Source organism: Arvicanthis niloticus, chromosome 5 (genome assembly GCF_011762505.2).
Source record: "Arvicanthis niloticus isolate mArvNil1 chromosome 5, mArvNil1.pat.X, whole genome shotgun sequence".
In the NCBI taxonomy this organism is placed as follows: domain Eukaryota; kingdom Metazoa; phylum Chordata; class Mammalia; order Rodentia; family Muridae; genus Arvicanthis; species Arvicanthis niloticus.
Window position 1 is genome coordinate 7634663 of NC_047662.1, and position 23306 is coordinate 7657968.

Sequence of the window (23306 nt, forward strand, 5' to 3'; positions counted from 1 at the left end):
GCCTTAGCTGTGCTGCCCCTGGCCTCAGAGACACCCGGCGCCTGCCCCCACCATTGCCCACGGGCTCGGCACAGCCCACAAGGAGGCCATAATCTCCTCACCTTGGGGGTACTGACTTCACTTTGGGAGCGGAGAGGAAGAGATGGGGAAGACATCTGAGGTTTTGGTGAGCCGGTAAAGGGATTCCACATTTCCCAAGCCAGCCACCAAAGCCTCCCTCCTGTCTCTACACCCCGGTGCTACTGCAACAGGGCAGCCCTGGGGGCTGGGCTTTTCCACGGAGGGAGCAATTTTGTGTAAAGAAACAAAAGGAAGTGAGATCAAGCGTACAGTCCAAACCCACCATGTCCTTTAAGTGGCCACGAGCAGACTATATTTAGGGCCGGCAGACATTCAGCAGGACCTCCGGTAGTCTTCCCTGGGAGCAATCGCTAATCACTGCATTGAGTTTACAGGTGCCCCTGGGCACACTTAACCCAGGGCAATGAATAGTTATTGCGCAGCCTCCCGCTCGGGGCTTGTGGGCACACTTAAGCAAGCTCGCAGATCGCTGCGTGCAGGGCATGGCTCGGGTACACCCTTGGGCACCCTGTGCCATCAGCAGGGAGAAGCGGAGTATTAAATATCTATGTGCCCTGTGCCCACAGCTGCATTTAGCCAAGGGCAAGGCTGGTGTAACGGCTTTAATTAAAACTTAATGCAAGTTCAAGGTGCAGCCATGGAAGCGGCTGCAGAAGCCACCAGGAATGAATCAGTCAATTCGATGAGGTGGTGCGGTTCTATGACCCGGGGTGGGGGTGGGGTAGGGGTGGGTGGAGCCTGGGGCACCTGAGACCCATTGCTCCCGTGCAGCGGGTTCTCTGCGACTCTACCCAGGGGCAAGAGGGTCCTGTAGGCTCCAACATCTACACTGGGGAAGGACGCTGAGGATCTGGGCAGGTCGAAAGGGACGAAGTGGGTGCTTGGCTGGCTACTAGCTCTGCTTCCCTCCGGTTTCTGTCCAGTGTTATATGACACCAGCAACCTTGGCCCCCTGGTGGCTGCTCCTAGAATTACAGGCCAGCGTAAAAAGAAGTGACCAGTCCCCAACTGACAAACTTTATGCCCCATGACCATGCTGAGGGATCTTTAAGACGAGGCCTGTGACTATGGGAACAGCGATGCCCTGCCTGACGTGACCGTGACCACAACGAGACCTAAACATCGCTCTGCTTCAGGCCCCGCTCCTTAAAGTTGAGCAGCAGAGAAGTCCAGAGGCAAGGTTGCAGGGAGCAGGGAAAGAGCTGGGGTCCCAGCCTCTGCTCATCTCCTCCTGTCTTGGCACTCTCACGTCAAAGCCCAGAACAGATGTGAGTGGAGCTGTATGTCCCTCCCTGGGCAAGGCTAACAAGCTTTCAGATGGGATCCTTTGGAATTATCGTAGAGCCTGGTATGAATGCACATGCATCCAGTTGCTTCTTAAATGGAGGTGGTTGTCCTTAGCACGTCTTTCCCTCCAACCTCCCCTCCTCCTCTCCTTCCTCACGGCATCAGGCAAAATCGGGCATCTGGGGTTTTTGGATGTTTGGGTTATTTGTTTATTTATTTATTTATTTATTTATTGTGTGCGCAGGTGTATATGTGTACGTCATGATTCGTGTGTGGTGGGTGGTCCGAGGACAACCCTCCAGAGTCATTTCTCTCCTTCTACTATGTGGGTTCCAAGAATCAAATTCAGGCTTGGTGACAAGCACCCCACTTTCTGGAAGGCCCCTGCCTTGTAGCTCAGACTGAGTTCACACTTACAATCTTCTTGCCCCAACCTCCTGAGTGTGGGACTCCAGAAGTACACCATCAAACCCTGATCTGAACCCACCATTCTGTTTGGCCACATGGCGTGCACAAAATGAAAGTTAAAACTTTTGGATGCTGGATGTGGTTCAGTGGGTAGTGTTCTCTTAGCATTCAGCCATAAGTTAATCCCCTATCGCATAAACCAGATATGGCGTCACACCTGTGATCCTAGGGGGATGCAGGCAAGAGAATCAGAAATTCAAGGTCATCTGCTACGTAGTGAGTTTGAGGCCAGCCTGAGATACCTGAGACCCTTGTAGTAAAATAAGTGAACAACTGCTCACTGTTCGATGAATAAAGTGAACAGTCTTCCCTTGCTGAGGGGCCCAGGGCCTCACACATGCCAGGCAAGCACTCCACCACTGAGCTACTTTCCCAGCACACAGACAGCTTTTCAACCTCATGGTTGTTCATAACCATCTGTAATGGGATCCTATGCCCTCTTCTGGTGTGCATGAAGACAGTGTACTCATATGCATAAACTCAATAAATAAATCTTTTTTTTAAAAACATGTAAGGAACCAAGCAGTGGTGACACATGCCTTTAATCCCAGCACTTGGGAGGCAGAGGCAGGCGGATTTCTGAGTTCAAGGCCAGCCTGGTCTACAGAGTGAGTTCCAGGACAGCCAGGACTACACAGAGAAACTCTGTCTCAAAAACAAAACAAAACAAAACAAAACAAAAAACAAACAAAAAAAAAAAAGTAAGGACCTGAACTTGGATCGCCAGAACCCACATAAAGCCAGATGCAGTAGCTGGGGTCTGTAATCTCAGCATTCCTTCCACAAAATAGAAGGCAGAATAGAGATTTCCCAGAAGTTTAAAGGCAGCCAGCCTGATACATGGAACTGCAAATGAGAGACCCTGTCTCCAATAAAGTGAAAGATGACATTGATACCTGAGGTTGTCCTCTGACTCCCACTGTCCTCGGGACACACATGAGAAACTCATACAGATGAACACACATACGCGCGCGCGCGCACACACACACACACACACACACACACACACACACACACACGGAGAAGGAGGAGGAGAGAAGACCAAGCCAGCAACATCAGCAACATTCTTTAATCCAAAGAGAAAAGCGCAGATGTTGGTTGGATAGCATGAAGAACACAGCCTTCCTCATCCCATCCCTTATCCTGACAAAAGCCTCATCGCTCAAAAGGTGCCTCCCAGCCAACACTATGAAGACCCACAGAGAATGGGCCTATCCCATGTCTCTAGTTGTCTGCTTTGCTGGGCTCTGTCCCAAGGCTCAGGAACCACAACCATCTACCAGGGCCTTTGAAGGAAAGTCAGCCCAGGATGCCCCACCACCACCTGGGGGGTGGGGTGGGGGGTGGGCCTTCCCAGGCTGTTACCTGAATGAATGAGGGATGGCAGCGGACGCTCTGTTCACCCAGCCTCGCCTCCATCACGGGACACTTCATTATGTAGCAATCGCTCTGCTCCGACTTTTTTGCCCCTTTTTGAAACATTCTGATTTCCAACCTGTAATTTGCTTTCTGGAAGCCAGGCAAAATTCACACGCGCAAATAAAAGAAGAAAATGCAGTTAATAAGCCACAATTATAGGTCAGCCTTTATTCGCAGTGGGCGTGATTATCGCAGGCCTCTTGGAAGCCTGTCTTGTGGAAGAGCTAAGAACCAAGCCGAAGGATCTCAGGGACTGGGAACCTTGGAAGATTCTGGCCTATGACAGTTCAGCCCCCCCACAGGGGAAGCCCCTGGGGCTGGGGATTGCTATACCTTTCAGGAAGACCACCCTTAAAGAGACAGTACAGCAGTTTGTATCCCACCATCCCTAACAACATACTGGTTTGTGGCCTGTTTGCTTTGACTCCAGTAAGAAATCCCTTGGTCCCATTTTACAGCTGAGGCAATTGAGGCTCAGCAACTAAGCAAGCAGCCCATGGCTATTTTCTACAATAGAGTTTCAACATGTCAGGCCAGCCTGGTCTGCAGATTGAGTTTTAAGATGGCCAGGTCTCTATTACACAGAAAAACCTGGGTGGGGGTGGGGCAGAACAAGAGACAGTGGTGTACACCTTTAGTCCCAGCACTTGGAAGGCAGAGGCAGGCAGAGCTCTGAATTTGAGGCCAGCCTCAGGTACCCAGCTAACAAACCCAGACCAGCCATGGGTTTACAGTGAAGTTCTGTGTCAAAGCAACAACAAAAGACGCTAACTGTGTTACTCTGTGAATGTGCACTTCTCTGGCATCCTAGCTTACATGAGGACCTGACCTCTGACCCCAGCGCAGCAAATAAATCGTTTCTCAAACCCACCTCTTTCTGTACAAAGCAACCGGAGTACAGCGCTCTGAAGATGAAGCCTCCCTCACGAGCAGGATGCAAGAGGTAACCACATTTGGTAAGAAGAGCATCCAGGTCGTTGGGGGCCCTCTTGGTGCCTATGCCGGAAACAAACAGAACCATGGGAAAACAGCAGAGGCGAGGTCAGACATAAACCCAGACTTAAGCCCAAGGCACCTCTGCCCTGGAGCGCCAGAGAACCGTAAAGATAGAATCACAGAAGGTAGACACCAACAGTCGCCTGTTGGTTCTGCCAACCACCCTCAGCTCTGGGCCAGCCTGGATCACAGAAGGTGTCTCCTAGTTTCTCTCCTACATTCTTCTGGACACATCTTCTTCTTCCCCATCCCCACCCCAGCAACCCACGGAGTCCCACTTGCGCCTGCGCCAGATCGCTCCACGCAGAGACCCACGTGAGATGCACAAAGCCTCTAACTGCCCTCCCTCTGCCTTAGCCACGCTGGCCTTCCTGCTACTTCTTCTAAAACGTCCTGGATGCACTCAGGGCCTTTCCACTGGCTGGGTCTTTTGTCTGGAACTCTCTTCTAGATACCTGAGTGGCTCAGTCCACTACTCTCAAGTCTTTAAGTAAAACCTCCTTGTCAACGAGGTCTCTGCCAGCAGAGCCCCCAACACCCCTCTCCTAACCTCGCCCCACTCCCAGGGTGCCTTTCTGCATCACACATTACTGCCTGCTGAAAAAAAATATGACAATGACTATAGCAATGGTCTTGTTGCCCTCCACTCAAATGCCAGCCCCGTGGCGCCAAGAGTATTTATCTGTTTTGTTCTTCGCCGTCTTCCTAGCCCCTAGTAAGCTGCGTCTAGCACATCTAGAGGGCTCTCAAGTAAACATTCATTGGATGCGGAATATCACCGAGCAGAGGGATTACAGGTAGCTTTCATTATCATCTTTAGATTTCGTCTGTTTCCATAATTATCTCGTGTTGCTTTTGAGGTAATCTTTTTTTTTTTTTTTTAATCTCAGCCGATGAGAGATGATCACACCCTTGCAGGAGACAGCTTTCAGAGCTTGGATGTGGGGGACTCTCTCTGGTGACATGCTTTCCTTTTAAGAGGATGCAGCCTTCACTGCTATCTTTAGAAGGAGATCAAGGCCGAGCTTGTGGTTCTGAAAGGCAGATCACTGGGGAAATAAAGTGTCTAAGCCTGGATGTGCAAATTGACCCGGATCGCTTTAGTTTCCCATTCACGTCTGCACTTTGTAAATATTTGCCCGCATCCCGCTGCTCACACCTGCTTGCTGTCCCTTCAACTTTATGGAAGGCAGCAGGCAACATCGTTTCTGCATCCCCACCTGGAGCTGCTGAGTAAAAGAAACAGTTTCCTTCCAAAGCCACAGGTGTCTCTGACAGCGCCTAAAACTAATGGCCTGTGGCCGGCTGCTGTGACTAATTCCCTGATTATTGACTTTATGATTTTACACTTAAAACTTCTTTATAATAACACACAGAAATGTTTAATGGGCTCTATCCAGAGCCATAAAAATTACTTATTGAACAAGCGTTTTAAAACTATTAATCTATTGTTTTCCATTAATAATGGCTTTCCAAAGAACAGGCGACAGTTTAATGTATCCTCTGCGTTTTTCTCCTGGAAAAGTGGCCTTTTAATACACAAATGCTGCTCCAGCTCCCGAGAGGCATCGCTGGCTGGCTGACCATCCCAGGGCCAATTCAGGATTCAGGACACACCAGTCCCAGACAGCACTTAAGAATTTCCAGACTAAGCCAGGCGTGGTGGCTCACACCTGTAATTCCTGAACTGGGGAGGCTGAGGCAGGAGGACTGCCATGAGTTTGGGGTCAGCCTGGACTGCACAGAGTTCTAGGGTAGCCTGGGCCACAGCATATGACCCTGCCTTCAAAAATAAGGGAAGGGAAAGGAAAACACACTCTGAGATGGGAAGTCCCCACCCCTCAATTTCTTCATTCTTGTACAAAAGAGGAAAATTGTGGGTGTCTGACTTGCCGGCCTCTGTGATCAAAGCCACCACAGGAGATGAGCTATGGGCACATTATCTCTGTTCTGGTTCTGTCTACAAGTTTCCGAAGGGCTTCCCACTTTGCAATGGGTAAGCTCCTGGTTCAATGTTTTCTGAAGGTGATAACTGCTCCCTCTTTTTTGGCTGCTTTAGGCATGAGATTCTCCCACCAAACATGAGATGGTGGTTCCTGTGGGTAAGACGTGTGGGCCAGGGACTAGAGAGCTGGCTAGTGGTTAAGAGCACTGGCTGCTGCTCTTCCAGAGGACCTGGGTTTGGTTTCCAGCACGCACATGGTGGCTCACAAACATCTGTAATCGCAGTTCCAGAGGATGGACGCCCTCTTCTGGCCCCCACTAGCAATGCATGTACATGGTGTACAGACTTACATGCAGGCAAAACACCCATATACACGCAATAAAGGTTTAAACCGGAAAAAAGAAAGTAACTGTGGACCAGCAAAACGGCTCGATGGGTTTGCCGCCAAACTTGATGACCTGAGTTCAAATTCAGATCTACTTAGTTGAAGGGAAGAAAGACTCCTATAAGTTATCCTCCAACTTCCACGTGAACACTACAGAATGGTTTTGGAACCCTGTGTGTTTAAGTGAGCATGCGCGCACGCACACTCACACCCCTAAAAAACAAACAAAAATGTTCAAGAATGTATTTTTCCAATTATCCCATTAGCTTCGTAGTGTGATTTAAGTTTGGGGGTATATTAGCACCTGATAAGCACTTCAGTCCAGGTGAGCAAATATCTATTAGGAGTCTCCTAAACATGAAACAGAGTCGTCAGTCCTGGAGACACACAGCAACTATCAGCGTGGACCATGGGCTGTGCCTGCTCCCAACTACCTGCAGGTGGCGCTGATGACAAGCGTGTGAAAAAAGGGTAGTCGGCCATTTTAAGCAAGGACCAGAAGAGGAAATGGGACGAAAGCGCAACCACAACTGTCTTGGGGAAAGTCAGGGCAACCCTAGGAAGGAACCAGCATGAAGCCTTCAGGGAAGGGCGCCCTTGTGCCCTGGAGTGAGGAACGCATTGGGGATCTCCCTTGGCAAAGGCTCCAGCTAGCCAATGGCTGAGCATCGGAAAACCCAGGTCTGAGAAGATGGCTTACCCGGCAGGCGCAGGACTCCGGCCAGCCACTGCCTCAAACCCTGCACGCGGCTCCTCGGGATCTGCAGGGTCATGTAGTCTGAGAAGCACTCGACCTTCTCTGCGAGACAAAAAGATACTTCTGAGGAGGCAGAGGGGACACAAGAGAAGGGAAGTGAAGGAGGAAGGGTGGGCGACCTTTCAACCCTGCTACAGTGGACCAACTAAGAAACGGGTCACCATTGCATCCAAGCAGAAGTGTTTTTTTTTTTTTTTTTTTTTTTTGGAAAGACGGGGAATGATGTAAGTATAGGCACCAGGATTAAAACATCTGGATCTAAATATTCACCCAGCGTGTGTGTGTGTGTGTGTGTGTGTGTGTGCCTAATGCTTAATCTGTTTCTTCCAGGAATTGATTTGATGATGATGATGACGATGAGGACGACGACGACGACAACGAAGACGAGGATATGGATAATGATGATGGAAGACGAGCGTGATGGTAGCGATTACAGATACTGACGGTGACCCTACTCTCTTCCGGTGTGTCTGATCTTAGTCTTCATCCTTGTACCAGGATGAACTGTAACTGTTAGTAACACTCTTCCTGCGGTCTTGAGAGTTGCTCTAGTGAACAAGTAAACCTGAGGTCCCAGCCCTGCCCTTATACCCCAGTCACATCTCCTTCATCTCCTTTCTCAAAGATGAGCGAATAATGGAAAACCTGGGGACTGAGGATATGGCTCAGTGGAGATGAACTCCCGCTGAGCAAGCATAAGGATCTGAGTTCAAGTCCCCAGGACCCATGGAAAGAACCACGAGTAGCCATATATACACTCCCACCCCTGGCATAGCTCCAGGTTCAGTGATGGAGCCTGTCTCAAGCGATAGGGTGGAGAGTGAGGAAGCAGTCGATTCACCCTCCTCTGGCCCCTACATGTGTGAAGGGACACCCATACCCAGACAGGTGCATATATCAAACACATACACACACACAATAAATTAATTTGTAAAAAGTGGGAGCCGGTGAGATGGCTCAGCAAGTAATGGTCCTTGCCAGCTATCAACCCAAGTTAGATTCCGAGAACCCATATGCCTTAGGTTTCCATTGCTGTGATAAATGGCCTGATCAAAAGAAGCTTGGGGAGGAAAGGGTTTATTTCAGCCTACAGTTGTAGTCCATCGTAAAGAGAAGTCAGAGCAGGAGCCTGCATGCAGGGCCATGGAGGGTGCTGCTTACTGGCTTGTTCCCCATGGCTTGCTCAGTCTGCTTTCTCATACAGCTCAGGACCACAGCCCAGGGATGACACTGCCCACAGTTGACTTTCCCTCCTACGTCAATCATGAATCAAGAAAGTGCCGGGTGTTATAGTGCCTTTAATCCTAGTACTCAGGAGGCAGAGGCAGGTGAGTCTCTGTGAGTTCCAGGCCAGCCAGGACTACATAATGAGACCCTGTCTCTTTTATTCTTTTTTTTTTTTTTTTTGAGACAGGGTTTCTCTGTGTAGCCCTGGCTGTCCTGGAACTCACACTGTAGACCAGGCTGGCCTCGAACTCAGAAATCCACCTGCCTCTGCCTCCCAAGTGCTGGGATTAAAGGCGTGTGCCACCACTGCCCAGCGAGACCTTGTCTCAAAAACAAACAAATAAACAAGCCAAACAACAACCCTACACCACTCTGTGGCTGGAGAGGTGACTCGGTGGTTAAGAAAACCAGCTGCTCTTGCAGAGGTCCTGAGTTCAATTCCCAGCAACCACATGGTAGCTCACAACCATCTGTAATGAGATCCAGTGCCCTCTTCTGGTGTGTCTGAAGACAGCTACAGTGTACTCACATACTTAAAATAAATAAATAATCTTTAAAAAAAAAAAAAAAAAAAAAAAAAAAAAGGCAGGGCATTGGGTAGAGGATCAGAACATAGGGCTTGGCCCAGAGTAAATGCTCGGCAAACATGTGTTACTCTCGTAGTATCTTTTACATGGGAGTGACTGACAATGGAGACCCCAGGACTCAACTGACTCGATGAAGTCTGGGCTCTGCTAGTCTTTGCTAGAAGATTGAAGAGAAGTCCCTCATTCCTCTGGACTCTAATGTAAAAATGAGTTAGTGATCCTGATATGTGGTGCACACCTGTAATCCCAGCACTTGGGAGACAGAGACAGGCAGATCTCTTCGAGTTCAAAGCCAGCCTGGTCTATATAATGAGTTCCAGGCCAGTCAAAGCTGTACAGTGAGACCCTGTACCAAAAATCAAAACAACCCAGATGGTGGCACACAGCTTTAATCCTAGTACTTGGAAGGCAGAGGCAGGTGGATCTCTGAGGCCAGCCTGGTCTACAGAGTGAGTTCTAGGACAGTCAGGGCTACAGAGAAGCCTTGTCTTGAAAAAACAAAAGTCAAACGAGCAGCCACCAAGACTCTGTGCCAGGCCTGGTACATGAACATGCACCAGATATTTCAAAACAAGTGCTGACATCCTTGAGCAGAAGCCTGGTCCTGCCTCTGGCACCAGCTGTCCCTGGGAACCCCAGCACTTGGCCCCAACGTTGAAAGAAGGACCAGCCATCCAGGCTGGTGTGCTGGCTATGATCGCCTTCTGGCTTCTATGTAACCACAGCAAGTAGTTATCAGTCTGAGTAGAGGGGGACCGCCCAAAGCCTGTTGTGAACCAGAAAAGCATGATTGATTTACCTGTCAGAGCTCCAAGAGCTGGGCGAGGCCTGTCCTTGTTCGACCTGAAGGGGAGGATCCATGGGAACACAGCAGGCTGAATGCAAGCCAGACAGATGGCCCTGCAAGGAAGAGACAAGGGCGTGGAGCCAATGCCCAGCCCAGCAGGGCTGCCTCGGCTGCCTTCATTCAGCCGGGCAGTTGTATCTCATTCTTGGGTTTTTTTTTTCTTTTCATTTTTTTTTGCTTGTATTATTGTTTTGTTGTATCGTGTTTTAAGACAATGTGCTAATCTTAACCTCACTACATAGCCCAGGCTAGCCTCTAACTTGGACTTCCTCCTGCCTTTGCCTAGCAAATGCCCAGACTACAGGTGTGCAACATCTCAATTACAGCTCATCCAGTCAATTATATTTATGTATATATGGATTTTATTATTTTTTTTATTCTTGCTCTGCTACGGGGTCAAATCCAGGGCACCAAAATGCTAAGCAAGCACTCTATGGCTGAATTACACCCTAGCCCCAGAGATATATTGTTTGCATACCTACCATGGGTAGTAGCCAAGACAGGGACCAAGCAGCAAAGACGAAGAAAGAAACAATAGCGGGATCTCCCATAGCAAACAATGGGGATGAGACGCAGAGAACCGAGTTAGTGATGCAGAGGGAGGGTACTTCCCAGAGCATCAATGTAAAAAGATGGTTTCCAAAAAGGCAACATTGTGATACAGACTTTACAATGAATCTACCTTAAGGATGAAGCCATTATTAACGAAGAAGCCCTGCACATTTACAGCCAGTTTAAAGGGGAGAGAAAAAAGAAAAAAAAAAAAAAAAAGAGGAAGTGGAATATGATTTTTTTTTCTAGATTCCAGGATATTGGGATGAATTTACCAACAGACTAGGAAACAGCTTAGTCCACAGAGGGGGGCAGAAGTTCTGAACGAACACCCTTGTCACACGCACCAGTCCTTTGACAAGAATCCTTCCCACATCCCAGGATTCTCCACAGCTTAAAGTGCCACACAGTGCTATACAGACGGCTCCATCATTAAGAACCTGATATGTGAGCAAGCCAGCCTAGGTGGTATGTACCTGTAATCCCAGCACTGGGGGAGCAGAGTCATATGGTTCCTAGGAGCTCCCTGGCCAGCTAGTCTGTCTGGATTAGTAAGCTCTAGGTTCAGTGAGAGATCCTGTCTTTTTTAAAAAAAAAAAAAAAAAAAAAAAAAAGAAGAAGAAGTAAGATGGAGTTGACGTGGTGTGGTGGTCACATCTTTAATCTCATAACTGGGAGTCAGAAGCAGGTGGGTATCTGTGAGTTCAAGACCAGTCTGGTCTACATAGTGAGTTCCAGGACAGCCAGGGCTACATAGTGAGACCCTGTCTCAAAATGCTAGCAGCAATAATTATAATGATGTGAAGGCATTGAGGAAATGGATTTAAAATGTAATAAAAGCTAAGGTAGAGAGGGCCTGGAGAGATGGCTCAGAGGTTAAGAGCACTGGCTGCTCTTCCAGAGGTCCTGAGTTCAATTCCCAGCAACCACATGGTGGCTCACAACCATCTGTAATGAGATCTGGTGCCCTCTTCTGGCTGGCAGACATACGTGCAGGCAGAATGCTATACACATAATAAGTAAAAGTCTAAAAAAATAATAAGGTGGAGATGGATGACACTTTTGTCTACCTCCAGCCTGTACACACACACAAGAGCATGCATGCCCCCCCTACACATTCTTGCATGTGTGCCTCCCTTGACAAGGTGCATACACACAAACATGCATATGCACGTATAACAAATAAATAGTAAATACAAATAATAAGTATCACAAACTAAGGTAAGGAAGGTTGAGTCAGAGGGAGAAAATGCCTGTACTAAGCAAGCTGTTTCCGTTGGACTTAGCCAGTCAGTGTCAAAATCTTAGGGACTGTAAGGTGGCTCACTGGGGAAGGGTGCTAGCCACCAAGCCTGGTAACCAGAGTTGGATCCCTGGAACCCACATGGTGGAAGGAGAGAAACGACCCCACAAAATTGCCCTCTGACCCACATGTGTGTAGTAAATAGCACGTGGGTACGTGAGCATGTACATCAAAATAAATAAATGTTATAATAAATAAATAACTCTTGTTGCCTATTGCAAAGTTCCCCTGTCAGAACATCGCTGAGCTGGGGTGTCTGAGCAGAGATAAGGTAGCAAAGAATTCTGAGCTTTGATCCAGGGAGGTGTGTCCCAGCCAGAGGGCACTACAGGCAAGTGGAACGAGTTTGATGCATTTAAAGAGCTAAACAAAAATGCCAGTGTAGATGGACAGAGGGACAAAGGGACAAACAGTGGGCAGATGGTTGGGTAGGGTCACTCCAGAGCCAGAGGGGCCAGGGTTTGGCCATAAAGTAGGCCAGGAATTCTAGAGAACCCTACATGGGGAAGGCAAATGATCCCTCCTGTTTCAGGGTTTTTCTGTGTAGCCCCAACTGTCCTGGAACTCACCATGTAGACCAGGCTGGCCTCGAACTCAGAAATCCTCCATGGATACATACCCACATGCACACACACACACACACACACACACACACACACAGAGGCATGGTGGTCTATATTCCCAGCACTTGGGAGGCAGAAGCAGGCAGCTCTCTGTGAGTTCTGCAGTCTCGAGCATAGCTCTCAGGACTCTGTACATTCTGTATAAGCGTCTACCAAATGAAGCTACAGCCCTGGTCTCCAGTGAGCTTCAGACCAGCCAAAGCTACATAGTGAGACCTGTCTTCAAAAGTAAATCTTTTTGGTTTTTGGTGGGGGCAGGGTTTGAGACAGGGATATTCTGTGTAGACCTGGCTAGCCTAGAACTAACTCTATAGTCCAGACTGGCCTCCAACTCAGAGATCACCACCAGGCTAAATACAATTATTTATTTATTTATTTATTTATTTATTTATTGGTTTTTCGAGACAGGGTTTCTCTGTATAGCCTTGGCTGTCCTGGAACTCACTCGGTAGACCAGGCTGGCCTCGAACTCAGAAATCCGCCTGCCTCTGCCTCCCAAGTGCTGGGATTAAAGGTGTGCGCCACCACTGCCCGGCTCTAAATACAATTTTTTTTTTAAAGTCTCATTTTGAAGGACTACGTGAAGAATCTAAACTCTGCAGAAAGGCAACCTCCTTAAGTGATATTTGGGAAATAGCCCTGGAGTCAGAAACTGCAGTGACTGAGAGCACCTGGGAGAGCTAGCAGAAGCCAGGCCGCTCCAGCTCCCAAAGCTAGGAAATGAGTCAACCCCCTACTTTCAGAAACCAGCACCATCTAAGGCCGATCCCTCTGCAATCTTATTCCAGCAGCATCTCAGGCACAGTGTCCAAAAAGGTATGCACGAGGCTGTCCACAGAGCAGGGCTGGTTCCTCAGACTGGAAAGCACTCAAACGCCCATCGGCACAGGATCTGTTCGACCATAGGGGTCGGTAGAGCACAATAAAAAAGCAACACACCACTTGGTGGACTTTTTGCTAAGTGAAAGATGCCAGAAATGATAGAGCATCGTTTCTCTGACTGTATTTATAGACAGGTCAAAAATAGTCATTGCATTTGGAGGTGCAGATAGCTGCTCCTCTGGGGAGGAAAGTGGAAGTCACTGGGGTGGGCTGGGGCATGACAAGGGCCGAGGGGTGGGGTTGGGGGAGCGGCCATAGGTGTTTGTTTTAGAATTGCTTTGGAGTCTAAAGGAAAGTTTGAAAGGTTCCTGAATGGACCCACAAAGTTACTAAGTTTCTTCAGAAAAAAAACAAACAAAAAAAAGAAAGAAAGAAAAGAAACAGAAAACCTCAGGGTGTTCTCTAGTGCACTCAGGATGGAGTCTGTGCCTCTTTCATTATCTGGAAGAAGCTTCAGAACTCTGAGCGCCATGAAAATTGTTCTTATGCAGAAAAATGTGAATCAGGGTTTGGGGTTATAGCTTATTTGGTAGGGCTCTTAATTGGCACGCACAGAAGCCTGGCCTTGATCCCCCACACTTCAGAACACCAGGCACGCACGCACACGAATGCCTATAATCCCAGCTCTTGGGAGGTGGTGGCAGCAGGCTCAGAGGTTAAAAGGCATTCTCCTCTACATGACAAGTTTAAAGACAACCTGGGCTACATGAGAAAATACCCTTTGTGAAAAACCAAGTCGTACCCAGGTAGGGCGCGGCTTGCTGCTGACCTGTGGCTGTGGCTTAGTTTACATCCATTAAGGGAATACATTTCAGCTTTCTGCACCGCCTCTATACGTACCTTCTCTGGGGACTTCTCTTTTGAACCCAAGACAACATTTAATAAAAATCTCTGAAATGTGTTCATACTTCAATTTAGTTCTTTCAGTGTTGGATAATAAATCACAGGACCTTGTGCATTTGAGGCCGGTACACTCCTTTACATCCCCAGACGGAGATGTATTTATTTATTTATTTATTTATTTATTTATTTATTTATTTATCCTTTAAGTAGAGGGCTTCAGATGTGGTAAGGTGTATGACTGCATGGTATATACCAAGTTCCAGGTTTGATCTTCAGTGGAAAACGTATATGAATCCCTATTTACATGTGTGTGGAAATATACACATATGTATATGCAGATGTTTGAAGTAATATTTTAAGTAATCCATCCAAGTGTGGCCGCATATACCTCTAATCTCAGCACTTCAGAGGCTACGGCAGGAAGAAGCTGAGCTTCTGACCACTCAGGACTAACTACATGGAGAAATTCTGTCTCAAAAGCAAAACCGAGGGACTAAGGAGCTGAGAGTGTTGCTCAAACACTCTCAGTGGTTGAGAGTGTTTGCTGCCTGTGCAGAAAACCAGAGTTCAATTCCCAGCTCCACACATGGTGGCAATTCCAGGAAATCTGTTGGCCGGTGGGTACTGTATTCACTTGGTAAAACACTCATAAACTCAAAAACAAATGAATATTTAAGAAAAACAAGATAAGCCGGGCAGTGGCACACGCCTTTAATCCCAGCACTTGGGCGGCAGAGGCAGGCGGATTTCTGAGTTCGAGGCCAGCCTGGTCTACAGAGTGAGTTCCAGGACAGCCAGGGCTACATAGAGAAACCCTTTCTTGAAAAACCAAAAAAAAAAAAAAAAAAAAAAAAAAAAAAAAAAAAAAAAGAAAAAAGAAAGAAAGAAAGAAAAAAAAAAAAACCAAGATAAGAAAGGACACTAGGCTTCCATCGAAGGCTACTTATCACTGGGTCCTCCAGTTCTTGGCTATCAAATGAGAGCCAAGGCTAAGACGACAATCAGATCAACTGCCTAGGCCCTCAGGCCTCCAGAATAAGTTGGCAAAAAAAAAAAAAATAACTAGACCAGTGGGTCTCAACCTTCCTAATGCTTCAGTCCTTTAATACAGTTCCTCATGTGGTGACCCCCAACCATAAAGTGATTTTCATTGATACTTCCTAACTGTAAATTTGATAGTGTTATAAAATGTTAATATTTGTTTTCCAATGATCTTAAGCAACTCCTATGAAAGGACCGTTCAACCCCTAACCATGGGTTGAGAACCGCTGGCCTAGACACTTTCCCTAGCCTGTAATCTGATCCGGGCCTGCAGCTCACCTACTCACTGCCTACAAAACACAGAATAAAGCCAGGCGTAGCCGCACAGACCTGCAATCTCAGCACTCTGGAAATAGAGGCAAGGGTTCTGGAGCTTGGCCAACCTGAGCTACATACCGAGACCCTATCTCAAACTACAAGCAAGGGAGTGGGACCCTCTTCTAGAGACAACCTGGTGACATCATCCCTGCCTCAGGTTCTGCTGCCTCTGCAAGGTGCGAACCTAGCTGGAGTCTCACCCTGGCTCCCAGTAGGGGGCAGCACTATCGCCATATTATTAGTTTGCAAAGCAAAGATTCCCCAAGGGCAGGTGAATCTGTTGCTAGAGGCCAAGAAGAGACCTGGGAAAGGAGACGCAAGCTGCTGCAGGCGCCATCCTCTACCCATCCGTGCTGTTGTACAGAAAAGTGCATTACACCAACCTCATTAGAGCCATGGCAGCTTGCACCCCTTCAGTCTCCTCCTACACTCCCCCCTCCTCCTTCTCCTCTTCATATTCCTCCTCCAGCTCCCACTAGAACTGAGATTCCAGCTTGGCTTTTACAGCTCCTGATCTTTCCCTTCCCAGCCTGGGAATAGATCTGACCCTTCCTGTGTCAAAGTGGAATCCCACACTGAGCACTTATGAGAAGTGGGTGGTTCCTGGCATGGAACCCAGACCTCCTTCTGCTTGCCCACCCCCAACTCCCCAGCTTCTCCATCACCCTCATTGTCCACAGATCTACAAATGTCACAAAGTGCACAGAAGGCCTGCAGTAAGCAAGCCAGAGCCAACTGCCAGCTGTTACTGACCTTCAAGCTGGCTTCAGAGACCCCATTCCTGCCCTGAAGGGGTTTGCTCTGTTTTCCAGTGGAGGTTGAGTCCTGGTCTTGAGCATGCTAGACAAGTGCCATCCATGGCAAGAGATGTTGGGGAGCCTGGGAAAGATGGGGATGACTCTGGCCAGACCTCCCCTGAAGACTAGGTCCTCTGGTGCCTTCTTTTCATCCCTGTGGACCAAGCAGCCACAGACCTGACCAGGCTTCACCCACTGCCTCCTCCACTCTAGACATAAAGCTCCCAGACTCTAAAAGGAAATATTTGATTGCTGCTCCAAAGGGCATAAGGGAAGCTCAGGGCTCCCCTGGTCTCTCAGTTCCCACGAAGACCAAAGAACACCCTCTTGGAAGGCCTGGGTAAGGCCACTTACCAGACAACTGCCACAGACCCCCACATCCTCAGCTGGGTGGCTCTCTCCTCCCCTGGAGAAGTTCATCTAGTGGCACTCCTAGCTCAGAAGTAAAGGGCCAGCCTGTCCCCTTCCCTTGGTTGCCAAGGGTCACTCAGGTGCCAGCCAGGTGCCAGAATGCACAGAGGTGTGTTAACAGCTCTCCACTGCTTTGTACCCCGTGGGGTGACATTAATTGCTTTATTCCCTTGAGACCTCAAAAAAGGGGTCCTGTTGTTTGTTACTATAGTGAACACCATGACCAAAAGCAACTTGGGAGGAAAGGGTTTCTTACATCTTACATTAGAGTTCATCACTGTAGGAACACAGAACACCCGGGAACCTAGAGGCAGGAACTGAAGCAGACCACACAGAAACCCTGTCTTCAAAACAAGACAAGATACATACAAACATAACTGCATCTATTTAGTGTCCGTGTGCATTCGTGAGTGCTTCCGTGTGTGTGTGTGTGTGTGTGTGACAGTGCTCTTTCAGGAGTCAGTTCTCTCTGCCACGTGTATCCCAGCGATTTAAGAGTCATCAGGGTTTTATATACTTTTATACACTGAGCCATTTTACCAGCCCTTTCCCCTGTTACAAAATATTCTAAAACACATAGAGCTGGTATAAGGAGAACTTTTGGACCCATCTTCTAGAATCTTCTTTCTTTGTTAGTGTTTAGCACCCTTCTTGTACACCATTTCCTGAGCTCACAGGTTTATCCTGAGCTACCTGAGGAGACATGGTCGGAACCTTGACCTCAATGTAATTCTTGAAAAGTATCATGTAGGCCCTGTTCACACACAGATGAAAGGTTCTTGTTGCACCAAACAGAATCACCCAGATTAGGATGCACAGCTGGGTAGCTCTTCATGGGGACCCTTGAAGCACTCACTTCAAACAGCCTCACACAGGAATGCCAATGCCTTCCCTTTCTGACAACATAAACCTCATTCCTCTTACCCCCCCCCCCCATTCCCTACAGAAATAGCCACATGCCTTAACACATGTCTTTTTTTGTTCTTTTTTGTTCTGTTTTGTTGTGTTGTGTTGTGTTGTGTTTCAAGACAGGGTTTCCCTATGTAGTCCTGGCTGTCCTGGAACTCACCCTCTAGACCAGGCTAGCCTCAAACTCAGAGATCCACCTGCCTTTACCTACCAAGTGCTGACATTAAAGGCACACATCTTTAAACACATCTACACACACACACACACACACACACACACTCTTCTGGAATATTCTTTGTGAAGGCGGTTTTATTGGGATCTTTCACAGATGAACTTGAATTTCATTTTTCATTTGGGAAACATCACATTTTCAAAATTGCTTCTCCTCAGTAACAGTTAAGGACTGGCTAAGTCACAGCTTCTGAGTGGATTTCACCATGGTTTTATTTATGAACAACCTCCTCGCTTGCAAATGAGAAATTGCATCCAAACTATGGGCTCCACTACCCATAAAACTTGTTTTCCAAAGGCACAACCACCCACATACTCATGGGTCTCCTTCAACACTTGGAGGTCAAAGATTAATAAGAAAATATTGACTCCAATTGCCGCACTTCCCAGGCATTCTCAAGTTCACCCATCTCTGTGAAAGACAGCCTTGTGACCACGAGGCTTGCCAAATGTCTACCTGGTTAGTCAGTTACAAAATATACAAAGTATCTCATTGCATCTCAGTGTAACAGAGCCCCAGACCTTAGCACAACTGACTGACCCCATGAAGGAAGTACCATTCAGGCTGTAAAACTCAGCAGGTAGACAGTACCACTAGACAAAAGCCTAATCCATCAAAGCCCACATAGTTCTGGGAAAGTCTCAAAATGTACTAACCTTGGCTTTTCACTTCCAGCTAACTGTTCTTGTTAACTGAAGTATGTCAACCCAGAACCTGGTTCTTGTGTTTAAAAGCTTTGCCCCGTGTTGTCACCCACCGGCTGGCTAGTAAAGACTTTCTATAGGCTTACACCCATATCTGAGCAGTCTTCTCTGGTGGATACCCCACACCACCAGACTGGGAGCCAGGAAATGGGTGTTTGGACTTTCTATGTGAAAATGTGATATTTTTCACACTATTGTCAATGCTGGGGATTGAACTCACGGTAAAGCTAGGTAAGCCGTCTACCAACTGAGATCCATGCCACCCGAGCCAGTTTTTGTGTTGAGAGCTGCCATTCATCCAGAAGTCTCTCCGAGTTACACAGGGTTCTGAGCCATTGACAGGGAGCCGTCTAAGCTGGAGTCCACCCTCCAAGGCACATATCTATATAAGTTCAGGAGTTCTTGATCTTGAATGGGGAAAGTCACATGCTTACCTTCACTTACATCTAACTGAACGTTAGCATTTGACTCCATTATGAACAATATTATTAACAAGCCACTAGGGCTGGAGAGATGGCTCAGTGGTTAAGAGCATTGACTGCTCTTCCAGAGGTCCTGAGTTCAATTCCCAGCAACCATGTGGTGGCTCACAACCATCTGCAATGGGGTCCAATGCCTTCTTCTGGTGTGCATGAAGATAGCTGTAGTGTACTCATAAATAAAAGAAAGAAATCTTAAAAACAAAAACAAGCCATTATATTATTTTGCCCCCAAGAGAATTCCCAGATAATTTCTTTCATTTTTCCATGTGTGTGTTTGTGTGTGTGTGTGTGTGTGTGTGTGTGTATGTATGTGTGCGTGTGTGCATGTGCACGTGTGTGTCTGTGTGTGTGTGTGTGTGTATGTATATGTGTGTCTGCCACTGCACATATGTGGCCATCAGAGAAGAACTTGTAGAGTGGGTTCTCTCCCACCATGTGAGTCTACTCCAGCTCTCAGACTTGGCAGCAGGCATCCTCACCTGATAAACCATCTTACTGGTCCTAATCCATGTGTTTTCATGACCCATGGTGATTGTTGCAGAATCTCCCACATCTTTCACAGTCAGCACTGGTTTTGTCTGCTTTAGCTGGTACTGGGGACTGAACCTGGGGTGTCCTGCACAGGAGGCAAAGTTCTCTGTCACTGAGCTACAACCCCAGTTCTTCCTCACGGCTCTGCGGGGAAGGCAGTGACCCATGGTGGCTGGCAAGCCTCCACCCAGAAGTGCTAATATGACACCGTGGATTTAATAATTCAATCTTGCTATCAATTGAGGAATTTTTTTTCCCAAGACAGGGTTTCTCTGTGTAGCCTTAGCTGTCCTGGAACTTACTCTGTAGACCAGACTGGCCTCGAACTCAGAAATCCACCTGGCTCTGCCTCCAAGTGCTGGGATTAAAGGCATGTACCACCACTGCTCGGCTCAATTGAGGTATTTAAACATATTTATTGGTTTTTTGATACAGGGTTTCTCTGTGTAGCCCTGGCTGTCCTGGAACTCACTCTGTAGACCAGGCTGGCCTCAAACTCAGAAATCCACCTGCCTCTGCCTCCCAAGTGCTGGGATTAAAGGTGTGTGCCACCACCGCCCGGCTTTAATTATTTTATTATATGTGGTAAAATACACACAATGGGGCCAAGTAATTTAGCTGATGCTCCTGCCTCAGGCTTCCAAGAGCTGGGATCACAGACATCAACCACCATGCTTAGTCATCTTCAGATTTTATTGTATTTCTGCCTCTGAGTGCTGGGATTAAAAGTGTATGCCACCACCACATCCCAGTGTCCCCTCCTCCCTCCCGCCTCCCTCCCTCCATGTGCATGGGTGTGTAGGTCAAAGGGCAATTTCAAAAGTCAGTTCTCACTTGAGGCAGAGTACTCTACCTCCTGAGCCTTCAGGAGTTCCTGTTCTGCCTCCCACTTCTCTATAGGAGTGCAGGATTACAGTGATGTATACAGCCGTTTTATGTGAGTAGGCAGTGGTGGTGCACACCTTTAATCTCAGCACTCAGGAGGCAGAGACAGGCGGATTTCTAAGTTTGAGGCCAGCCTGGTCTACAGATTGAGTTCCAGGACAGCCAGGGCTACACAGAGAAACCCTGTCTTGAAAAATCAATACTAATACCAAACCAAAAACCTACCTTTCTTTCTTTCTTTCTCTTTCTCTTTCTCTTTCTCTTTCTCTTTCTTTCTTTCTTTCTTTCTTTCTTTCTTTCTTTCTTTCTTTCTTTCTTTCTTTTTTATTGTTTTTTTCCAAATGCAGGTTCTGGAATCAAACTCTTGATTTTTTTCCACTGGAGCTGTCTCCCAGCCCCCATAGGAGTCTCTATTAAAATCTTTTCTTTCTTTCTTTCTTTCTTTCTTTCTTTCTTTCTTTCTTTCTTTTGTTTGTTTTAGAGCTGAGGACCGAACCCAGGGCCTTGCGCTTGCTAGGCAAGCACTCTACCACTGAGCTAAATCCCCAACTTACTTTCTTTCTTTCTTTCTTTCTTTCTTTCGGATTTATTTATTTTATGTATATGAGTACACTGTCACTCTCTTAGACACACCAGAAGAGGGCTTTGGATTCCATTATAGGTGGTTGTGAGCCACCATGTGGTTGCTGGGAATTGAACTCAGGACCTCTGGAAAAGCAATCAGTGTTCTTAACTGCTGAGCCATCTCTCTAGACCTCTTTTTTCTTTCTTTCTTTCTTTTTAAGCCCAACAGTGGTAGCTGGCCCATGCCTTTAATCCCAGCACTCCAGAGACAGAGGCAAGTGGACCTCTGAATTTGAGGCTGGCCTGGTCTACAGAGTGAGTTCCAGGACAGCCAAGGATACACAGAGAAGCCCTGTCTCAAAAAGAAAGAAAGAAAAAAAGATAAATAGATAGATAGAAAGAAAGAAAAAAAGGCCTTTTTTTCTACCTTGTTTAGAAAATTTATACTAGTTTGATTTCAAGAAGCAAATTAACAGTTAAGAACCCAGATTCTAGAAATACTCCGCCTCTGTAGATTTCAGAGAGATGCAAATCAAAGTGACATTATGAGAGAGCATTTTACATTCATCAGAATGGCAAAAATTAGAGAGGTGGAAACGAGGGAGGAGGAGTGCTAGGGGGCTGTGCAGAGGTGGGAGAGAAAGCAGCAGCCTCAGGCACTCAGGTGCCTCAGAGGTCTGGGTGGGCAGGACCACAGCCTGTGCTTCAGTTTCTTACCTGGGACATGAGGATGGTAGAAACTGCTTCACAGAGGTAAAGAGTCAAGCAACTCTTGGTGTTAATTGCTAAGATGGTACCTGTGCCAAAGAAGGGTTCTGTGAACACAGCCTAATAGCTCCCAGATCGCCAGGGAGCTTTGTTCCTCTGTGGCAGTCTTGGATCTCTAGGGACCAGCAGAGAATGCAAGTGACACAGGGTGGTCATCTACTGAAAGCTGTGAACAGTTAGAAGTCACAGACCACAGGTTGGTAAGCTTTGCCGTAAAGAATACACAGTAAACACTTGGGCTTTGAAAATGATACTATGAACGTTAAATGTAACAAACCAAGAATAATGAGTGAGCCTGCTGTGTTCTGATAAAACTGTTATCCCTGGGGTTAGAGAGATGGCTCAGTGGTTAAGAGCACGTCTCTTCTAGAGGACCTGAGTTCAGTTCCCAGCACCCACACCAGGCAGCTCATAACCGCCTCTAACTAATCTCTGTGAATACATACCCACATGCAGACATACACATAATTTAAATAATAATAATAAACCTGGGGCTGGAGAGATGACCCATCAGCTAAGAACACTGAGGACCTGAGGTCCAGAGGACCCGAGTTCAATTCCCAGCACATATGTGGTGGCTCATGACTGTTTGTAATCCAGCTCCAAGTGACTCACTCGACACTGTCACACACACATACATACAGGCAAAACACCAATGGACATAAAATTAAAATGAATAAATGAATAAAACTTGAAAGTTTTACTTACGATGCAGAGAATAAAACACAGGGCCTCAGACAGTCCTAAGGACATGCTGTAACCCCTTAGCTGCATCTCCAGTCCCCAATGTCTAACGTGACACACAATAACTGCGGGTAGTCATGGGGCACAGTGCAATAATTTGACACATGTATATAGTATGCAATCATCAAATCAGAGAGTTATCATTTCTTTCTCTTTAAAGGTTTGTCATTTCCCAGAGTTGGGAACATCTGAATACCTCTCCTTTAGGCATGGTGGTGCAGGGCTTTAATCCCAGTCCTCAGGAGGCAAAGGCAGGCGGATTTCAGTGAGTTCAAGGCCAGCCTTGTCTACGGAGCTCCAGGACAGCCAAAGCCACACAAAAAAACTTTGTCTCAACAAGCAAATACCTGTGTGCGCGTGCGTGCCTGCATGTGTTAGAGCCAGGCATGGCAGCCCATACCTGTACTCCCAGCACTTGGGAGGTGGAAGGAAAAGGGTTAGAAGTTCACAATCATCTTCAGTTACATACATACGGAACTAAAGGCTACTCCAGGCTACATCAGACCCTTCTCAAAAAACAAAACAAAAAAACAATAATAACAACAAATAGATTTGAAATTATTTAGATCTGTAATTTCAGCACTACAGAAACTACACAGGAAGGTTGCTGTGTATTTAAGACATCTGAGCTACCAACATAGTGAGTGTAAGGCCAACCTGGGCTAAAGTAACAGACTTTGTCTCAAAAAAGAAAAAGAAACAAAAGGGGGTAGGGGGC

At 47.2% G+C, this 23306-nt stretch overlaps 1 protein-coding gene across 1 annotated transcript in view; it reads right to left on the reverse strand.

The window, feature by feature from the left end:
* Ciroz (ciliated left-right organizer protein containing ZP-N domains) overlaps window positions 1–16738 on the reverse strand; it is a 29001-nt gene extending 12263 nt beyond the window's left edge. The window contains exons 1-5 of the mRNA XM_034503698.2: window positions 16713–16738; window positions 9952–10052; window positions 7282–7380; window positions 4127–4251; window positions 3202–3345 (exon numbers count right to left, since the gene is read on the reverse strand). Of these exons, the coding sequence (XP_034359589.1) occupies window positions 3202–3345; window positions 4127–4251; window positions 7282–7380; window positions 9952–10052; window positions 16713–16738 (495 nt within the window). The remainder of the gene's footprint in view (window positions 1–3201; window positions 3346–4126; window positions 4252–7281; window positions 7381–9951; window positions 10053–16712) is intronic.
* Window positions 16739–23306: the final 6568 nt, after the last annotated feature.